This window comes from Balaenoptera musculus, chromosome 6 (genome assembly GCF_009873245.2).
Source record: "Balaenoptera musculus isolate JJ_BM4_2016_0621 chromosome 6, mBalMus1.pri.v3, whole genome shotgun sequence".
NCBI lineage: Eukaryota > Metazoa > Chordata > Mammalia > Artiodactyla > Balaenopteridae > Balaenoptera > Balaenoptera musculus.
The window spans coordinates 66,266,635-66,289,533 of record NC_045790.1 but is presented as its reverse complement, the minus strand read 5'-3'; the positions used below and the strand labels follow the sequence as shown (position 1 = coordinate 66,289,533).

Below are 22,899 nucleotides of genomic sequence, written 5' to 3'. Positions count from 1 at the left end.
AAACGTGTCCTATGGTACACAAAGAATATGTGTTTTGTTGCTATGTCCCCCTGGCCTCTGTAATTCTTGGCTCATTTCCTAAAAGACTAGTGAAGCCATCCTGGCCCCTGAAGCTTCGAAATTCCAGCCCACCAGTCTCTGTACAACAGGGAGGCTGAGCTGTCCCCCAGGCCCTCTGTCCAGCCAGCTGACGTCCCTTCCAGCTTTGTGGTCATCTCTTATTTCCGCCAAGGTGGGTGGGCAGGGGAGGGGCTAGAGTGGGGTTTAGATATGATTCTGAGGGACAAGTCAGGAAGATAACCCATTGAAAAGAACATTCACAGTGTCTGGGTGGGAGCTCCCACTGGTGACCCCTTTCAAAATGACATGCGGCTGCCCTGAGCACTAGCAAATGGATTTCCAAAAACCCCAAGCCTGACACCAAATTTGTTTGACAACTCTCCACGGGTACCTCAGGGTTAAAAAGTAGAAATTCCAGGCCCTCTCAACAGCAAGGGAAAGACACTAGTCTTTCTTGTAGAATTCAGAGATTTGCTTTTTAGAAGTTCAAATGTAGGGTTGCTTTAGCCTTTAAATTCGGACTAAGATCATCACTTCATCCTGGAAGCCAACCCTGACCAGCTGACTCTTCCTTCAAGCTCTCTGCAGCCCACTCACCAGTCTAGGTTAGGTAGTCCTCCTCTTGCACTCAGAATCTCCCTTTTGAGTACTGCTGTGATCCTTTCAACACTCATTTTTAATGACCTAGACTGTGAGCTCCTTGATAGGGGGAGGAAGTTGGTATGACTCATTTTGAATTCCAATAACCCAGCACAGTGCCTAGTAAGCAGCACAGGATGGACTAAATGTTTGTTGAATGAATAAATGAAGTCATTCTTCAGAACGGTACAATTCTAGAAGTGGCTAACAACCGAATGAATGCATGCAGCGCTTCATTCTACAAATGATGATTTCTGAGATTTAAGAAACAGACAATCAAATTTCAAGCTAGAATTTGAAAAAGGAGAATAAACACGGTATCTATTTTTTTTCTAGACCAAGGAGATGTAATAAATAATTAATCTTTTTTTAATGGCTGGGAAGAATTTCATGATTTGAGGACCTACTGATGGTTTACAATGAATATCGATTTGGCCCGACTGAGAGCGTTTCCAGGGCAACAGCAGTTTTCAATCATGTCAAATTACAGCAGTTAACTCACTGGGTGTCAGTTTTCTTAAGAAGCTAATTGAAATTGAAAAACTATATCCTTAGGTCAAGGTTTGACTTTTCTTTGGTTTCATGCAATTTGTCAGACCAAAAAAGAGAGAGAAAAACCGGACGACCCTGGAAAATAATACAATGTCTAGATTTTGGAGAGAAGTCAGAGCCCATGCTGTGAGTTCTGGAGACCCTTGGGCCTCAAAACTGAGAGCAGCCCAGAGACCTGGGTGGGGGTATGTAGGGAGGATACCTGCGGTTCGTCCGGGGTGTGCATGAGTAAAACGTGGCGAAATAGGAAGGGGGAGGCACTGGCGGCACAAAGTCTTCAGGGTCTGGGATGCGTCTGTGTTCCTCCACTTCTTCCACAGAAATCTGGGATTCATCCTAATTAAACAGCACCTCGGTTAGTCAACAGCCTTCACTACAAAGGCTCGGGGAGAAAAGCAACGGATGACACAAAAAGGTCCGAGGGTGGGATCGGTGGAGTCACAGACACCCTGCCACCTGGCATGGACTTACGATGCAGGATCTTCTGGCTGCAAAGATCTGAAGGTAGCGAAGGGCAGCTGCCACCAAGCAGACGGTGGTGGTCAGGGCATTCAAGGCACATAGGGCGAAAAGGACTTTCTGGAACCAGGAAACAATGACGCACCTGAGTACCTCAAAACTGAGGACCAGAATGCAACATAAAAACTTTAAAAAATAATAATAATACTGCCCCAAGGAAGACAATTCCCATGAGAAAATGCATGTAAACGACTTAGATGGTGTTTGGCTCATGCTAGGTGCCAAACAAATGCTGGTTATTATTAACACTGTCATGCAATAGTGTGTACTTCTTAATTTTAAAAACTTATCTTAGAAGCTTCCTGTCCCGGGCAGACCTGGTATCACCATATTTCTTTTTGCATCAGAATCCTGTCTGGAAATATCCCTTCCAGGAAAGTACTGAATTTCTCTTCTGAAGTCGGTGTCCCCAGTGATAGCAAATCCCAACCTCCCCCCCCCCCCACAGACTTCCACCAGGACAGCACACTGCTTAATTCCGTGGCCACTGATTCTATTTCAGGAGCCACTGGCAGAGCTGGCCCGGGCACCCAATGAGGACAACACAGGGGGCAGGCCGGCCCGAGTGTCAACAGGGCTTGTCTCCTCTAAACACGTCTCAAAATAGCAGCAAAGCCAATTCCAAAAGTTGCTGTTGCCACAGTCCTGGCTGCTTAGCGGGGCTTTCCCCAAGCAAAGTCCTGGCTCAGAAAGTTTGGGAGTGACTCAGCTACCAAAAATCCAGAAGCCAAAGAAAGAAGGCCATTTTCACATCCTCCAAAACTCAGAGAGCTGACAGCTTCTCTCTCTTTGCTTAGAGACTCCTCTTCCCCACAAGAAAATAAACCCAAAACAAAGATCTAAAGAAAGCCATCAGTGATGGACCATCCAAAAGCTAATATCTCAGGGTTCACCAACTGAGCTTGTCACTCACTGGGCTAACAGACCTTAAGTCAGGACATGATTTTTATCCAATTCCCTAATAAAGGTTAATTTTGTATTTCTCTTCAGCTGGTATCATTTGTTTTTCATCTCTTGCTTAGTATAGTTGCGGCCTATTAAACAAGAGGTAGTGTCTTGAATTTCTCTTGTATTTTCTGGCCAATACATCTCCTTAGTCTATGTGTTTTAGAACGGCAGCACTCAACAGCCTACAGGATTCATTTAAGCCAACAAAGGAGCATTAGAACAGTAACAAATGGGCGTGGACTTTAGAGGTTCTGCTAAAACTACATCTTATATGTGTAGCTACATCATGGGTGTGTATGTGTGCATATGTGTGCATGTATATGTATATGTAAATTCACATACATACATACACATATACATGTGTATGCATTTAGGCTCCTTTACATTTTTTACTAGCTTGTAATTCTTGAGCACAAAGAAGCTATCCATTCATAACTTAAGAGAAACACAATAATCTGTGGGTTCTCAATTCTGTCTCTAGGTCACTGATAAGGAGTCTCTCATATCTGCTTTCAGCAGGATTATCTGAAGGAGGTAAAAGAGGAGGAATATTTCAGGGAGCTTTGCCTTCCTTGGGGTCTCTGTGGTGTAGTTACTGGTGGGGGGTGGAATCTATTCCAGATACCTTGAGTAGAAGGTGAACAGCACTACAAGGCTGAACTGGGAAGAGTTTCAAGGCATTTTCTTTGTCTGTGCATTTGGCTGGTTGAAATTCTTCACAACAGAAGCAAATCTTGCCTTCACCTAAGTCCACCTTAAGGGGAAAAGGCAGAACAAGAATTTAATTATTAAGTAAAAATACACAGGCCACACCATGGAACACCAATCCTACAGAATGAGATATGGCAGGGTTCAGTGTCAGGCAACGTCTACGTGAGTCAGGACAGCCTAGGGTATGCTGTGGTAACAACCAGCCCCAAAATTTCAGTGGCTTAATCAACCAAGGTTATTTCTTGACTATGCTACATGTCCACGGCAGGTCAGCAGAGGGCTTTGCTCATCATATTCCTTAGGGACCGAAGTTGATAGAGCATCCACTATCTGAGGATTGAGAGTCACTATGCTAGAGACATGGAGAGCACATGATGAATTGCACATTGGCACTTAAAGCAGGTTTACAAGGTAAAAGGTAGGACACTCAGTTAAATTTGAATTCAGATAAACAGGTCATTCCTTAGGGTCAGTATGTCCCAAATATTGCATGAGATATGTTTATAGTAAAAAACTATTACTCTATTTGAAATTCAAATTAATTTGGTGTCCTGTGTTTTCACTTGCTAAATCTGGTCACCCTAGCTTAAATCTTCCTCTTGGAAATGACACTCATCACATGAGCTCAATTTCATTTCCAAAGTAAATCACATGGCTCCACTTAATCCAAGAGGGCAAGGAAGTTCAATCTACCATGTGCCTGGAAGAAGCACAAGGTCTATTTGGTGAACAGTAGCCCTAAACCATGTAGGCTTAAACAGATCTCTTAGTTCACATCTTCAGTGTGTTCATAGATTCTAGTAGAAGTTTTCTTTTCTCTATTTGAAGTGATACCGTTACTGATGAGTAATCTCATATATTTTTAGTGAGATGCTTTGCAAACTTTGGGTCACTTTTCCAAGTTTCCGTTGAGTCAGGTTGGGAACATATGTACTAGCTGATTTGGGCTAATAAGACCCATAATTTGGGAGCAGAGGTTCATTCTTACTTGCTCTGCAGCTTGAGCTGTTAAAGTTGGCTATTCTGTTTTGGCTAAAAAGAAAGGCCACACCTCTTTCATACTTGTTAAATTAAATAGGCAGCTTTGACTTCACTAGCTGCAAAATTCTTCAGGAATCTTTAAGAATGACTGAACATTTACAATGCTTTTGTTGCTTAACAGAAAAAAAAAAGCCTTTTTTCTCATTGAATTAAGATTCTTACCCTCTAGTCATATGGAAAATTTCATGGTATTTTCCATATTAGGAGGAAACTTAGTTCCTTCTAATATAAGTTGACTAGGAAGCCAAAGGGAAAAATTTGTACCACTGGATTACACAATTTTTGGTTTGGTTTTCTTTTTCTTTTTTTTTTTTTTTAACATCTTTATTGGAGTATAATTGCTTTACAATGGTGTGTTAGTTTCTGCTTTATAACAAAGTGAATCAGTTATACATATACATATGTTCCCATATCTCTTCCCTCTTGCATCTCCCTCCCTCCCACCCTCCCTATCCCACCCCTCTAGGTGGTCACAAAGCACCGAGCTGATCTCCCTGTGCTATGCGGCTGCTTCCCACTAGCTATCTATTTTACATTTGGTAGCGTATATATGTCCATCCACTCTCTCACCCTGTCACATCTTACCCCTCCCCCTCCCCATATCCTCAATTCCATTCTCTAGTAGGTCTGTCTTTATTCCCGTCTTGCCACTAGGTTCTTCATGACCTTTTTTTTTTTTCCTTAGATTCCATATATATGTGTTAGCATACTGTATTTGTTTTTCTCTTTCTGACTTACTTCACTCTGTATGACAGACTCTAACTCCATCCACCTCACTACAAATACCTCCATTTCATTGCTTTTTATGGCTGAGTAATATTCCATTGTATATATGTGCCACATCTTCTTTATCCATTCATCCGATGATGGACACTTAGGTTGCTTCCATGTTCTTTTTCTTTTGAACTGCAATTTACATACACAAATCATAAGCATACCACTCAAGGAATTTAGAGCCATGCATACATCTCCGTAACCCAAACCCTTAACAACATACAGAACATACCATCACCAGAGAAAATTCCTTCATGTCCCTTCCTATCGATCCCTGCCCATACCCTCCAAAGAGACAACCACTGTTTGGATATTTTTGCCATATAGATTAGTTTTGCCTCTTCCAGAATTCCATGAATCCTAGAACATTTTTTATTCCTTGTCCTTAAATCATGTTGAAAGGGATGCATTACTAAAATAAACACTGATGCCCAGATTTTATATAAATTTTGCCTCTGATACAAAGAATTACAACTAGAGTTACCTCGATGGTCTCCATAATCTATCAATTCACAACCACTTTGGTTTCTGTCTTTTCCTGGTTTGTCCACAGAGATTGTTATCTCAGCAACGGCCCCACACCTAGATCCACGACTCCACACACAAAGGCACAAGGCTGTTTCTATCTGAATTTTTCTTTCATTGTCTCACATTTTTGAAGGTACATCCTGCTGCTAATATCTAGATTCTTGGCTTCTAAAGGAAAACTACTGTGGCCATTCAGACAGGACTTCCCTAGGCAGGTGGGAACTATTCTTTCCCCTCAGGGATCACTGACTTTCTCTTGGCTGCTCTTCCATAGTTAATAATATCCTTACACCAGGCTAAATTCAGAAGGTAAATATTACTCCCAATGGGCTTCCTCCTTGAAAGTCTCCTGCTGAGAACTTCCTGTTTTAATACTAACAGCATTATTTAGTATAACAAAGAAGCAGCTAATAGAGATGATTCATTCTTCTAATGTCTCCATTCTGTTCATGTACACAAGGCCCTCTCTCACCAAGCAGGAACCAAGCTCATGTTTTTCAACGCGACACAGGGCAATTTCCATTTCTTATATTGTATAAGCCTCAAGATCTTACCTGAGGACTTCACCTCCCTTAAGTAAGACTAGGTGTCATCTTACAAACTACTCCCTTCCCACATGAGTCCACTCTTAATCCAAGGCATTATTTTAAGACAGAAACCAATCCTGTGTGGGCTGCACATACACGGCTGCATTAGTCACACAACACCGGACATCCAAATACACAGAAACCTCAGCTCTCTCTCTGGAAACTTTGGATGGCAAAATTTTCCAGATAAGTGATAATTAATCCCTTTAAACAAAGGATCTGGTCTGAAAGTTAATCATTATGCAAACAGTAATGAATATCTATCACTGTGCCCAGCTGATATAGGAAAGCCCTGAGGCTTCGTACAAGATGATTCTAGGCAACCATGCCTTTTGTGTTCCTGATCCTTCACCTGCCTTCTTAATTCCATCTCTGCCCAATATTTCTGAAAACTTATTCTAACTTCTCTTCAATGTCTTTAATCATCTGCAAACAACCCTGTTCGAATCTCCCCATTCTTAAATGAAAAACATCCCTCTTTCATACTTGATACTATTACCTGAAGCTGTCAGATCCTCTCCTTCCTCCCGTCATCAATCACTATTACGGCTCTCTATCTTAGCTGCACATTAGAATCTTCTGGGAAGTTTTCCCAAAAATGACGATGCCATCTTTAGCAACTAGGGAACTGCAAATTAAAGTAACGATGAGATCTCAACTTAGCCCCATCAGACTGGCAAAAAATTAGAGAGTAACACTTGCTGTAGGTAGAGGGTTACTGGTAGAAATGGAAGTTAAAGCTCTTTAATAAAGGAACTGTTCATACATTTTAAATTAAATATACTTATTCCCAATCACTTCGGAAAACTGTTGAGCAGTTTCTTTTAAAGTTAGACATACATTTACCACATGACCCAGCAATTCCATACTTATGTATTTACTCAAGAGAAATGAAAACAGGCCCCCCAAAAAACATTATACAAAAATGTTCACAACAGCTTTGTTCATAACACCTCCAAACTGGAAACAACCCAAACGTCCATCAACAGGAGAACCGATAAAACAAATTGTGCTATTTTTATACAATGAAATATTGCCCTGATTTAAAAAAGAGAGAGAGAGAAGAAGAGCAGACAACTGATATGACCCAAAAACATGGATGAATCGCAAAGACATCATGCTGAGCTAAATCAGTCAGACACAAAAAGGTACCACATGACTCCACCTGCATGCAGTTCAAGAACAGGCAAAACTCATCTATGGTGAAGGAAACTGGAACAGTGGTTGCCTATGAGAGAGTTGAGACTGCCTGAAAGAAGACAGCAAATAACTTTCTAAAGTGATAAAAATGCTCTAGATTTTGTCTGGGGTGTATACATGAGTGTATTTGTCACGATGAATGTATACTTTGGTCAAAACTTAATGAACTGCACACTTGAGATCTGGTCATTTAGCTATAGATTTTATCTGTTTTTTAAAAAATGGATAGAATCATCAAATGGTTGAATGTGCTCTAAAAAAAAAATGAGACAAACAGAAGAACAATCCTTGTCCTGGGAGCCTACTCCACTTAGGTCACAGCCCCGATGGAGATCTGCAGAATAGTATTCATAGCAGCACCGCTTCTGTCTGTCAAAACCCAAACCACAACGGACAACAAGAAAATAGAGAACTGACTTGTTCAAAGGAAAAAAGGATGTTAGAGCTGTACCTAATACATCTTTAAGTGAGAAAAACAATATGCAGGGAAGTGGATACAAAAGATCCCATTTCTGAAGAATAAGTCGTGAATAACCCCACCCCATACACATCTACGTAAGGTTACATGAGCATGAAACATGAAAGGAAATCCCCCAGCTTGTTACCGTGGATTCAGGGTGACTGGTGTGGATGGCGAGGCAAAGAGGGAAGGAGAGCATCCCTTCCTCAGAAAGACTCCACTTGCCAAATACGTTCCCTAATGAAAAACAATTACGATATGGTCCTGTTGATGAAAAATTAGGTGTGTTTTTATCCATAAAGACATGCAAAAAACCTGTCAAATGGTTAACTATGATGTCCCCAAATAGTGAGATTTTTAAGTTCCATCCTACACTTTTATGGCTTGTCCAATTATATAATCAGAAACAATCCCAGAGTTGGTTTTGTGGTGGGAAAACTTTTTAATTAAAAATACACTTTAAAACTTAAAAAAATACTGATGCCGAGACCCCCACTCCAGGGCAGTTGAGAATCTCTGAGTATGGGGCCCAAGTTTGGGTATTCTTTAAAAAGTTCCCCCAGGTGATTCTAACAGGGAGTCAGGGTAGAGAAGCACAGAATTTCTCAGAAAAGTCAACCATATAGACCCCTATGCCTTGTAATCTGGCTTCTGTTTGTTCCAGAGCCAGTAGTGATCTAACCACTCAGGCTAACTAACTACTAACTAACCACTGCCCTTGGAATCCTCTCCTCTCCTGGCTTCGACCCACTCCCTTTATTTATTTATTGTTCAAGGCCCATCTCAAATACCTACGTTCCAGGTATCCTTTTCCCGTCTTCCCAAGAGTAGAAGTCCTTCTCCTTTTGCACCCCCAGAGCGCTGTGTCTCACTCCGAGGGCTGATCACAGCCTCCCTTGCTTTGCAGTTGGGCATTTATTCTTTCCCTCCACAAACACTGATCAAGCACCTGCCGTGGTTATCCCACTCATCTTGCTACGTGATAAACGTCTAGGTCAGAAACGATGTCTGACTTTTCTTTCTACTATCTGCAGTTTCTAGCATGGGGTCTTGCATATAATAGATGCTACTCTTTTATCGAACTGTCTTTTTAAATATTATGACTTTTCACTTCTAGCCTGTGTCTGTTCTCTTTGCCCCTTCCAATTTTCTGTGTGATTAGGAACAGGAAGAACAAGCCTTGTTTTAAATTTATTTTCTGGGAACTCTATGTATGTAAAGAAGTCTGTGGGAGGTGCTGTTGAAAACTCCCAAGAAAATACAGAGCCAGACACTGTCCTCAGGAAGATTCCAGACCAGTAGAAGAGAGAAGACAGGTATATGAATACCTTTAGCCCAAAAAAGGAAAGAGAAATGCTTCAGAGATGTACAGAGAGGAATTCTGGAAGATTACCTTCCCTGGGGATCAGGGACTATTTCCTTAAGAAGATCATCGTTGAATGAGGCTTTAAAAGGCTGACACCATTTGGATGAACAGGGAAGTAAGGGACAGGGAATGGTCGGGGGAGAGACAGCATTGTCAGAAACAGGAAAGTAGGGCAGGAGCCTGAGTAATGACATGCGGGCTTGGGCTCCATTACAGAGAGTGTGAGCTGCTTCAGCAGGAGAGCAGGATGAGGGCAAATGATACGGGGCCTTAAAAACCAGAAAACATTGTGAGCCTGTGCTTCCAAAACTTACGCTTATTAAGCGAGGGAATGACAAAAATCAAAGAAACTGTGAAGGGTTGTTCAGGAAGAGCAATAGGTTTTTAGTGAGTCCAGGAGGAGCCTTCCTATCTGGGAAGGCCATGAGTTTCACTGCAAGGACCTGGTCACAGTGTTTTGAGAAACGTGGCAGCCTTCTTCACTTGCATCCTGCTGGTTTTGAAAGGGCGAGATTGCCATGGAACCAAGTTCCAAATAGATGAGGTTTACTACGACCTGTAAAGAGTCCACTTCTTTTGCTTTGTGCCACAGGGAGATATTTGTTGCAGAAAAGTCCTCTTAAAAAGTTCAGAGATGGCCAACAATTCCACCTTCCAGGCATATATTCCAGAGAACTGACCCATTTCCATGGCAGCATTGTTCACAATAGCCAAAAGGTGGAAAGAACCCAAGTGTCCTCCGATGGATGATGGGTAAACAAAATGTGTCCTCTATATACAGTGGAATATTATCCAGCTTTAAAAAGGAAGGAAATTCTGACACCTACTACAACATGCATACGTATTGAGCATGTTATGCTAAGTGAAATAAGCAATTACTAAAAGACAAATACTGTATGATTCCACTTATATCTGGTAACAAGAGCAGTCAAATCCACAGCGTCAGAAAGAGTGGTTGCCAGACGCCAGGGGGAGGAGGGGATGGGAAGAGTTCTAGAGATCGGTTGCATAACAATGTGAATGTACTTAACACTACTGAATGGTTAAGATGGTAAATTTTTTGCTACGGGTATTTTACTACAACAATTAAAAATCAGGAAAATAGAAATTGACATAGTACAGGTCCATAACCTCTTATCCACAATTCTGAAATCCAAAAAGCTCTGGAAACCAAAAATTCTGATTACATTCTGTTGTTCAGACTCCACTGGGATGCTACAGAATAAACAGTATATGCGTCACATTTATCTTCTAAAAATTGGAAAAACTCTGAATGCTGAAACACACCTGGCCTCCAAAGGTTTCAGATAAAGGACTGTTGACCTAAATTCTGATAATATCCGTTTTTCCTCTTTAGATGAGAGCAGATAGATATTGACTGTGGACAACTGATCCATCTATTCACTAACTAATGATGCATTTTATTACTGTGGTCCTGGGGTTCTTCTGGCTGGTCCCTGCTTTGGAAAAAAAAAAAATTGACAACCTGAGTAAAATACTTAGCAGGAAGTTCTTTGTTTTGTTTTCCCGCTTCCTTTTACCGACTTCAGGTTTCATTTTAAGATGCTGCCTGGCCCTGGGTGTTGCCAGACACACGCTGGCACCCGGGAAAGCCGGGCAGGCCAGGGTCGGCCCAGGTGCACAGTGATGATTCAGAACCGCTTACCAGATCACACCTGGGCACACTGGACACGAACTGGGCCCCTTGGCAGCCTAGGATAAATCCGGCTAAATTCAGGAGGACACACACCACAGACAGCAGCACAAAGAGGTTCACCTGAAACAGCAAGAGAAGAGGCAGTTAGAAAAAAGACCGTGGCTAAATTCAGAGATAGTTTTGTCTGAGTAAAAAAACGCATATTCTTTCCCTAGAGGAAACATTAAAAGAAGTCAGAACAATGTTTTTAATGTACAAACTTTTTTTTTCATTTTTTAGAATGTTTTAAATTGTGCTGAGGAATGCCCCTGACCCTCAAGTCTTCTCAATTTCAAGTCCCTATTTTTCTTGCTCTTTGCAAATGAGGGAGTTCTGTTAGCTGTACGCTACCTTAAGCCATGGCTATTTCCTCCTTGAGCCACTGTTATTTTTTTCCAACTTTTACAGGATCATGGTAACTAGACAAATGGAGAATTCTAGAATATAAGTGGAACCCAGGAAAATCAAGGAGCTCAGAGCCATTACCAGCCAGAAATCATAGTACGTGTGAAAATAAAGATGAGTCTTTTTTCAGTTCCAAACAGTGTTGGTACTAAAGAAACGGTGTGCAGTGATCGTCCATGTACTTGTATCCAAAGTTAAATATTACAAATATTACCCTAAATGATTAAGAATTGACAGAAATCAACCAAGAAGCTAGTATTTACTTAGTGCAAATTAGACACTACAAAGGCTTTTCAACCTGAGAACTCTGATTATTGTCAAAATCAAACCTTAATGTAAATATAAAAGATTGGAGCTAATGATTATCAGTGTTAGAACCAAGCATCATTTCAGGTAGCTGATATGTCAGAATTGGCTGGCAAATGAGTTCACACGTGAACTCTACTACAGAAAGCTCATCCTTTATTGCTGGTATTCCAAGAAGCGTGAAAGTATCTCCCCAGACCCAGGTTATGAGTCAATATTTAGTATCACATGATGCCACTTTTCTTAAGAGGAATTCCTCCTTCCTCTCCATGAGGAGCTTATGAATTATAAACACCAAGTGACTCCAGGAATCCAGACCCTTGCTGGACTTGACTGAAGACTCTTTCCTGACCAATGAACAAGGCGACTCGTTTTTCACTGAGGAACCTGGCTTCTGCTTCTCTCCTTTTTTGTTAATTGGTAAAAGGACTATGTGCCCTGTCATCAAATCTTGAGGAAAAAGCTGGAAGCGGCTACTGTGTTACTGTTTCCCAGGCTAGATCTTTCCATGTCTGTAGTACTTGACTTGCACTGTGCCCCCTTACAAGAGCCCCCTCTTGCACTGCCAAAGCTTTTGGGAAAATGAGAATGCATAATTGGCAAAAGACAGGACATGGTCTTCTAACATGGGCTTCTTTTATGCCCTGGCAGTTGCTACTCAAAGAGACCTAATACATCTGGAATATTCACACCCAGCGACACAATTATTGTTACTATCGGGAAGTCTTGAACTTGCCTTTAGAAATTTTTTTTAATGCAATATCAGATACCTTAAAATGAAAACACGGTTATAATCCTTATGCCTACCAGCCCACCACTAATCTTCATAACTGAAAATTAGCAGCATCAGACATAGAATGGGTGAGAGTCCATTACCCAACACTGGACCCCAAATCTCTCCATTAAAATCTTAAATCCAGCTCATCAAAGGACACCATTAAGAAATCAATACAGGATTTCCCTGGTGGTGCAGTGGTTAAGAATCTGCCTGCCAATGCAGGGGACACAAGTTCGAGCCCTGGTCCGGGAAGATCCTACATGCCGCAGAGCAACTAAGCCCGTGTGCCACAGCTACTGAGCCTGTGCTCTAGAGCCCACGTGCCACAACTACTGAAGCCCACGCGCTTAGAGCCTGTGCTCCGCAACAAGAGAAGCCACCGTAATGAGAAGCCCGTGCACCGCAACCAAGAGCAGCCCCCGCTCACGGCAACTAGAGAAAGCCTGCGCGCAGCAGCGAAGACCCAACGCAGCCAAAAATAAATAAATAAATAAATAAATAAATAAATAAATAAATATAAAAGCTTTTTTTTTTTAAAAAAAAAAAGGGTAGTTGCCTGTTTTGGGGAGGAGGTGTGGAGTGAGGGGATTGACTGGGAAGAGATAAGGGAATTTTCTTGAGTGATAAAAAAGTTCTATATCTTGTTTTGGATATTGGCTACATGGGTGTATCCAACTGTTAAAACTTAGCTAACTGAACACTTATGATCTGGGATTTATATAAATTATATTTAATATATATTTTTTAAATAAGGAAGAAAATCCTGAGTCCAGCTGCCAAGACAGGAGTGTGAGATCATATAGTGAATATGATCTACTTCTAAAATGTCAGAACAACAAAAACAAGATGAGAGAAGGCCCCAGGGATTCACTGTCTGGTGGGCTTGGCTTCTCTCCTACACTGGAGGGGCCGCTAATGAGAAGTTAAAGCCACATCACCAGAATGCCACCCTGCAAACCCCAGAATGAGGACCTGGGCTAAGGCACAGAGGCTGTGTTCAAAATACCCATGCACTGTTCCCCAAATTTATCCCTAAATTTGGTTTTTTTATTACTATTATTAAAACTCTGGCCAAACATTGGCCAAATGGTCATCTAATTACAGTAAGTCCCCTACATACAAATGAGTTCCATCGGAGAGCGTGTTGTTAAGTCCAATTTGTTCATAAGTCCAACAGAGTTAGCCTAGGTACCCAACTAACACAATCAGCTGTATGGTACTGTACTGTAATAGGTTTATAATACTTTTCACACAAATAATACATAAAAAACCAACCAACACAAAAAATAAAGAAAACATTTTTAATCTTACAGTACAGTACCTTGAAAAGTACAGTATAACAGCTGGCATACAGGGGCTGGCATCAAGTGAACAGGCAAGAAGAGTTACTGACTGGAGGAGGGAGAGGAGGTGGGAGATGGTAGAGCTGAAGGATCGTCAGCAATAGGAGGTGGAGGGCAAGCTACAATTTCACTCATGCCTGAACGCATGTTCGCATCTTTGAAAGTTCTCAACTTGAAGGTTCGTATGTAGGGGACTTACCGTACTCTAGGGGACTTACCGTACTCTAGCGTAGACCACTGCGGTATATAGCAGACATGGCAGCTATTAGGATACCAAGCATATCTCTTTCAGAGGTTGGATCAGGCTCAACCATACAAAATATTGGAGTTATAAGGGATTCAGGATATACAGGGACCTTCAGAATGGACCCCTCTGGCTTTCACCTAGTTATAATGGTATAACATCCAGGACTCAAATATCCATCCAAACCATCACCAGATGGCATCCCCTTAAACAGAAGACAGTGAAAAATCAGCTACTAGTGAAGAACATCATAGTCACAAAGCCCACACAGCTATACCTGGAAAAGGGAAGAATTTCTTATATTTTCTTCTATTGTCATCATTCTTGCCTTTAAAAAAATCATTGCAGGTGATTTGAGTTTCTCTTTGTGGAAGACACCTGAATTTGGGATCAGGCTTTCCCCTTGCTTGCTGTGATATCTTAGACAACCTCTATGAGACTCACTTTTCTCATCTGATAAAAAGGTCTATTGTCCTACTGGGAGAAAATATTTGCAAATGATGCAACTGACAAGGGCTTAATATCCAAAATAAACAAATAGCTTATACAACTTAACAACAACAGCAAAACAACCCAGTTGAAAAATGGGCAGAAGACCTAAATTGACATTTCTCCAAAGAAGACATACAGATGGCCAACATATGCATGAAAAGATGCTCGACATTGCTAATTATTAGAGAAATGCAAATCAAAACTACAATGAGGTACCACCTCACACTGGTCAGAATGGCCATCATCAAAAAGTCTACAAACAATAAATGCTAGAGAGGGTGTGGAGAAAAGAGAATCCTCCTACATTGTCAGTGGGAATGTAAATTAGTGCAGCCACTATGGAAAACAGTATGGAGGTTCTTCAAAAAACTAAAAACAGAGTTGCCATATGATCCAGCAATGCCACTCCTGGGCATATTCTGGACAAAACTATAAATCGAAGAGATACACGCATCCCTATGTTCATAGCATCACTATTTACAATAGCCAAGACGTGGAAGCAATCTAAATGTCCATGGACAGATGAGTGGATAAAGAAGATGTGGTACATATATACAATGGAATATTACTCAGCCATAAAGAAGAATGATATAGAGCCATTTGCAGCAACATGGATAACCTAGAGATTACCATAAGTCAGAAGGAGAAAGACAAATACCACATGATATCCCTTATCTGTAGAATCTAAAATATGACACAGGGCTTCCCTGGTGGCTCAGTGGTTAAGAATCCGCCTGCCAATGCAGGGGACACAGGTTTGAGCCCTGGTCCAGGAAGATCCCACATGCTGCGGAGCAACTAAGCCCATGCACCACAACTACTGAGCCTGCGCTCTAGAGCCCATGAGCCACGACTACTGAGCCCACGTGCCACAATTACTGAAGCCTGCATGCCTAGAGCATGTGCTCCGCAACAAGAGAAGCCACCGCAATGAGAAGCCCGCGCACTGCAATGAAGAGTAGCCCCCACTCCCCGCAACTAGAGAAAGCCCGCAGCAGCAACGAAGACCCAACGCAGCCAAAGACAAATAAATAAATTTATAAAATAAAATAAAATAAAGTGAAATAAAATATGACACAAATGAACTTACCTACGAAAGAGAAACAGACTCACAGACATAGAGAACAGAACTGTGGTTGCCAAGGGGGAGCGAGGGGGAGGGAGAGATGGATTGGGAATTTGGGATTAGCAGATGTAAACTCAATATTATACATAGAATGGATAAACAACAAGGCCCTACTGTATAGCACAGGGAACTATATTCAATATCCTATGATAAACCATAATGGAAAAGAATATGAAAAAGAATGTATATATATATGTATAACTGAATCATTTTGCTGTACAGCAGAAATTAACACAACATTGTAAATCAACTATACTTCAACAAAATAGGTTAAAAAAAAAAAAGGTCTATCATCCTAGGTACCTCCCAAGATTAATGAGAGACTCACACAAAATGATGTATATGAAAATCTTCTGTATCCTGCAAAATGCTAGGCAACCAGTTTTACTATTACTAATAATAGGCATTTCCTCTTTAGGGGAGCAGCTTTTTATTATAAAATGAATTTCACTCGGTCTGATACCAGCACCTTGTATCTTACACTTGTGATGCACCTGAATTTGTGGCAGCTGGAAAGGATATATACAAACTGTAAGAATGATCTGTAGGTATATTGTTTCCAAAACTTTTCCATAATTCTTTCTGTGACCTGCTTTAGGAACTCACTCCACCACGCTGACCATTGTCACGTGTGCGGGGTGTCTCCTGTTGGTCCCTCTAGATCCTCTCTCTACTCTTCACTCCATCCCCTCCTCCCAGGGAGACTGACCCGCAGACCGTATCATTGGGGCTCCTTTGCCCTCTGGTGTCTGGTTTGGTTCAGGCAATGGGGAGGTCTGGCAGAATATCCAAGGGAGGGAGGAGAGTGAGGCTGGGGTGTTATTCTCCTGGTTCCTTCTCTGCAGCCTCAGGATGGCTGTGTCCCTCATGAAAAGCCACAGGTCCTTTCAAGGTCTCAAGGGGTCCTCTGTACATGATCCCGACTTCTGGATTCTGACCACCGTTCTCCCGTCAGGACTAGGGATGGTAACAGCTTCACTGTCCCCTATACCCTGCACAGACCTTTGTGAACAGGCCCTTAATTAACTGCTTGTCAAGTTATAGTTTTTTTAAAAATTAATTAATTAATTAATTTATTTATTTTTGGTTGCATTGGGTCTTTGTTCCTGTGCACGGGCTTTCTCTAGTTGCAGTGAGCGGGGGCTACGCTTCGTTGCGGTGCGCGGGCTTCTCATTGTGGTGGCTTCTCTTGCTGCGGAGCACAGGCTCTAGGTGCGTGGGCTTCAGTAGTTGTGGCTCGTGGGCTCTAGAGCGCAGGCTCAGTAGTTGTGGCTCGTGGGCTCTAGAGCGCAGGCTCAGTAGTTGTGGCTCACGGGCTTAATTGCTCCGCGGCATGTGGGATCTTCCCGGGCCAGGGCTCGAACCTGTGTCCCATGCATTGGCAGGCGGGTTCTTAACCACTGCGCCACCAGGGAAGCCCAAGTTATAATTTTTTTGTCATCTGTGTTTTACCAAGACCTTGACTAATAACAACTTCTCTATAAAATTTTTCCTTACATTTAACCTAATTTTTTTCTGCTCTTTAAGCCTAGCTCCTATTGTTCTCACTTCAAATTCAACATTACTTGTTCAATGAAGTGAACCCCATGGGTTACAGTACCTGAATTCTACTGAAGCCAATTCATCACTGGGTTTTACCATCAAGAAAAAGAAAAGTCCAGAGTTGATGGAGAAATGTCTTCCTAGAACCTGTACTTTAGACATGAAAGACAGTGGGACTTAGAAAGTAGAGAGCTTGCCTCACTGCATCCTGTGGCTTTTAAGGGTAAAATGCAAAATCCAGGATCCAAAGAGCTGGTCCTCTCACAAGGACAGGCAACATGAGTTAAAGCCTTTTATGTTTTTGGTTTTATTGTTACTAACTTGAATCATGAGTATCTTCTGATACTTATATACCAGGTAGCTTGACACAAAAGGTATGTTTTTCAATTGAGTATTTGGAATTCACCTTGACACTGATCTCTTGCAACTGTGCCCCCAGTTCATTCCAGGTCTCAATTAAGTGACCCAATAAAAGAATGTCTGGGGAACCTGAAGCTATCCAAGAAGAAGCATCACCTTCAGTTTGCCCATTCCTACCTGCTAAGAAAGTTCCTCATAATCTCCATCACATAACATCATTAAATAATTATGCCTATCACAGCTTGGTATTGTGGAGTGTCTTTTTTGATACAAGATTTCATTCTCTAAATAGACTGACATTTCCCTGCTGCTTAAGGACTTTCACTTTGCTTTTTACTTCCCTACTGCTCCAAGCTCAAGATGCATCTGAAAAGTCAACTATGTATGTTTAAATAAATAAACAGTTCCAGTAATTGTGTGAAGGTAGAGTAGCTTAAAAATGAATGAGTTTAGTGAATTGAACTTAAGCATTTAGTTCTACTAATTCCTGAAAACCCATTAAAATGACAATAAAGGAAATATTTTAAATGTAGAAATCCATAAGGACAGAGAGAACAGAAAAACGGCAGTAAAATTTTAGAAGTTAGAAAACCAGTGGGCAAGCATAAATTGACTCAGTGGTCCTGAGAAAACTCAATCTCCTACAACAGCAATGAGGAAAGCCAAAACAGCAGAATTTATTCCTCAGAGTCTCCAAACGTTCAGAAATGGGTGGCAGCACTCTGGATATGAAAGTGAGGCTAGAAAAGGACTGATTGTGAGTCTAAGAAACAATTAGAAAATAGCACAACCACTATGGGAAACTATTGGCAGTTTCTAATAAAGTTAAATATCTACCACCCTATGACTCAGCAATTCATTTTTAGGTATATACATTAGTGCATATGCCTAGAAAAAGACATGTACAAGAATATTCATAGCGACTGGTTCATAATAGCCAAAAACTAGAAACAATCCAAACGTCTAAGAATAGGAGAACAGATGAACAAATTGTAGTACACTCATAAATGAAATAAAACCCACTGCTATGGTTTGAATGTTTGTGTCCCCCAAAATTCGTAAATTGAAATCCTAATCCCAAAGCGATGGCATTAGGAGGTGGGTCCTTTGGGAGGTAATTAGGTCATGAGGGCAGAGTCAATGGGCAAGCATAAATTGACTCAGTGGTCCTGAGAAAACTGAATCCTACAATAGCAATGAGGAAACCCAAAACAACAGAATTTATTCCTCATGAATGGGATTAGTGAACTTGTGTATGTGTGTGTGTGTTTTTTCTATTTAAATATCAAAAGCTCGCCAAATTCTTTCCTTTAGAAACTTCTCAAAAACTTTTAATTCAAAAAATACTACTACTGCCTCAGAATCCTTTTCTTTCACACTTTCTTTCTTCTTTTAATTTCCCAAGAAAATATCACTGCTACCCATTTAGTCACTATGCCTTTTTTCCCCCACAGGCACTCTTTTGATACTGCTCAAAAATAAACGTAAAACAGAATACACTTTTCTCCAGTGGGGCACAAAAACATAGGTGGTCTTAAATATTACTGAATGAATGAATGAATCAATCAATCAATGAACAAATGAAAGAAAATTGATTCTTATTATAAACACTATATGGAGGTATCATGCATCCTTACTAATATTCTGCAACATATACAGACAGGCCCTGAAAGGCAAACACCATACTAACTATCACTGCTTGCATGAAAATGGCTACCACTACTGCTCCTGGTGGGAACTCACCACTTCCTGGGGAATGAAGATGGGAAGCATTGGGACTCCTGTCCCATCACTTTGTAGGAAGGAGTGGGGGTGGTGGGTGAGTGGGTGGAAGAACAAAGCACCCAGTCCTTAGAATTCAGGTTACATTTTCCCACTGAAACAAGAACATTCTGTGATCTGGCTGGGAATGTGACCAACATTCTAACATTTATGTTCTCAGAGACAAGAAGTCCAAGCTCCAAACCACTGATAAGTCACTGGTTAATAAGACGAATGTCATAGGACCCATGACAATGAACATAACCACTTATTTGACTCTTAACATTTACAATTTTAATTCAGTTTGGAGAAGCATTTTAATACAAAGGTGTAGAATCATGAGCAAAGTTATCTGAATACAACACCAATGACACCAGGAAAAAAAATCGAAGACAAGACACCAGACTAAAACCTTTCTGAACTAGTTTAGCAAAATGAATCTTCTGATAGACAGCTCAGCACCATGGCAACCAACAAAACATAGTAAATCACAGCGACTCACAAAGCCCAGCCTCCTGCTGCTCTAAAGCCGTTTCGGGAGCTCACACATGCGCTGACTTGGTTTGCCAGGGCGCCTTTCATCCTCAGATCCCAAGAGAACCTGTTCCTGGGCTTCACTCCCCTGACATCTTTTAAACTTCTTCCAGAAGCTTGGCAGATATATTACCAATGTCCAGACTGGTTCTCCCTGCCAACAAGCCAAACACAGGCCCATGGTTGTGAACAGAACCAGCTGTCTCTCTTTCCTCTCAGAGATGTTTAAGTGTCAGATTTACTCATGTTACGGCTATCTCAGATGTTCTTTCTATAAAATATTTAAAGTGTAATAACATTTATTTTGAATTCCTTTTTCAACAGTAGCGAAGGGCTTCTTCCTCTCCCCACCAGAGTGAGACACAAATTTTCACTAGTTTGGGACACAGCTTCGAGGTGAGCTAAAAGCACTTATAACTGAGAGGTGCAAATTCCTGAGGAAAATATACAAATCTCAGGGTATTTTCAAGGCTCCAGCTTGTGAGAGGAAATTCTGCCTTACCTGGGGTCCTCCCCTGCCCTGTTCTCTTGCAGATCCCCCATCCCCCACGGCTGCCTTGCAGCACATTGCACCCCTCATTTCTCAGGAAAGTGACTCTTCTCATGACCCAAGCAATCAGGCGTAGCAGAGAAAGGGGTGTCCTCATCATGTGTCTGGGTCCATAATTCCCTGGTACAACTTAGGCAGCTCTGCCGCTCTAAATTAACATATTCTCATCAGGAATGTGGCACAGGACCAGGAGGAAAATATCCTAATGAGAGTCTCAAGAGAAATAATCAGAGGATGACATGACACAGGGGATGCACTCTTCGAACAAGGTGAAAGGGTCAGGAACGTGGTCTGCTCTGCCCCTGGGGAATAAGGTGGCAGAAGTAAATTTGGATTTGAAGATAAGAAAAGCAGCAGAAAGTTTTAAGCAAAATGGCAGATCTATGATTCTTAAGACTTCACTTTCCTTCGAAGTTATTCTTCTCTTTCATCTGTGCATCTCTACTCTTCGCTCTTTCCCTGCTTCTAGCCCCTTCTCCACTGCTCTTAGCTTCTCAAGGTTCAGCAAATTAGAGAGTCAGATCTTATGACTTCCGAACAATGAAGATCAAGGCTCTTGCGAAACTATCCAGAGCCAAGAGTCCTCAAAGACAGCTGCCATCAAGTCCTTCCCTCTGTACTTTACAGGCTGTTCCTCACGTCAAGAGGTGAAGACTAATACATACGATGGAATATTATCCAGCCTTAAAAAGGAAGTACTGACACACGCTACAGCACGAATGAACCTTGAAAACAGTATGCTAAGTGAAATAAGCCCGATACAAAAGGACACATATTGTGTGACTGCAATTATATGAGGTCCCTAGGGTCATCAAATTCATAGAGACAGAAAACAGAATGGTAATTACCAGGGGAGAATGGGGAGTTATGGTTGAATGGGTGCAGAGTTTCTGTTGGGGATGATGAAGAAGTTCTGGAAATGGATAGTAGTGATGGTGGCACAGCGTTGTGAATGTACTTAATGTCATTGAACTGTATACTTTTAAATGTTAAAATTGTAAAATTTAAAATATGTAGATTTTACTCACAAAAGAAAAAAAAAAAGAGGAAAAGAGGTAGAGCCCAATTTCCAATTCCCCTCCCCTTGATTCTAAGGTGGCCTTGGGAACTTGTTTGACCAAGAGAATGCAGCAGGAGTGACATTCTGGGACATCCAGGCTAGACAGTAAGATGACGCCTGGGCCACCTGGGCCTCTTGGAACACTCATTACAGACAGTCCCTCTCAGAACCCAGTCTCCATGCCGGGTGGCTGTTACAGGAGGAGGTCACATGTTCATGCTCTAGTCAACAGCCCTTGCTGGGCTCCCAGCCGTGTCTTTTATATATATGTACTGAAATATTGAAGGAGGAAATGTGAAGGTTGGGATTTATGTGAAAACAACACAGGGGTAAGGGAGAAGAGAAATGGATGGTTAGGGGTGTAGGGGAGACAAGCTTGAACACGTGTAGCTAGGCAATGAGTACAAGGTGGGGGGTTGCTGTGTTTCTCTCACATTAGGAGTATATTTGAAATTTCCCATATCAAAGGAAGAAGGAAGAGGAGGAGTAAGAGAAACTGGAAGAGGAGAAGGAGAGGAAGAAGGACGAAAAGGAGGAGGAGGGAAGGAGATGGGGAGGGAGAGAAGATAAAGAAACCAATTGGACTCATCTCTTCACAAAGTCAATTCCTGGAAAAAGAAAAAAAAAGTGGCAGGAAGAGTATTCTAGAATACAGAAGACTAAAGAGACAGAATAGTCAAATAAAATGACTGAACCTTGACTGGGTCCTGGATTTTGAAGAACAGAACAGGGTCACATAGAAGTATTCACTTTTGAATGATCCGTCAAGCTGTACACATATACATACACAAATATGCACAAATCATACTTCAGTTGAAAAGCTTTTTTTTTTTTTAATTGTTTTGTTTGTTTTTTTATACTGCAGGTTCTTATTAGGCATCAATTTTATACACATCAGTGTATACATGTCAATCCCAATCGCCCAATGAAAAGCTTTTTGATGAATAAAAAATTATATAACATTTTGGAATAACTGGGAAAGTTTAAATATGGGCTGAATATTAGATGACATTAGGAAATTACAAATAATTTTCTTACTTATGATAATGTTATTATGGTGAGGTAGAAGAATGTCTTATTTTTAGGAGATGCCTCCTAAAGCATACAGGGGTGAAGTACCATGAAGTCTGAAACTTTGAAATACTTCAATGTAAAATATTTATAAATAAACATAGCAAGTAAGGCAAAACATTAAAAGCTATTGAATCCAAGTGGAAGGTATATGAGAATTCATTATTTACTCAACTTTTCTGTAAGTTTGAGAATTTGCATAATAAACATTAAAAAAATATTGAAGAGGCTTTTGTAGGTGCAAAA

At 41.2% G+C, this 22,899-nt stretch overlaps 1 protein-coding gene across 3 annotated transcripts in view; it reads right to left on the bottom strand.

Annotated features, from left to right (window-relative positions):
• Positions 1-22,899, bottom strand: part of FAM189A2 (family with sequence similarity 189 member A2) — a 61,473-nt gene that overhangs the window by 13,262 nt on the left and 25,312 nt on the right. For all 3 annotated transcript variants that reach the window (XM_036856105.1, XM_036856106.1, XM_036856107.1), the window contains 4 exons: positions 11,052-11,162; positions 3,344-3,472; positions 1,723-1,830; positions 1,454-1,587 (listed from right to left, as the gene is read on the bottom strand). In XM_036856105.1, the coding sequence (XP_036712000.1) occupies positions 1,454-1,587; positions 1,723-1,830; positions 3,344-3,472; positions 11,052-11,162 (482 nt within the window). The remainder of the gene's footprint in view (positions 1-1,453; positions 1,588-1,722; positions 1,831-3,343; positions 3,473-11,051; positions 11,163-22,899) is intronic.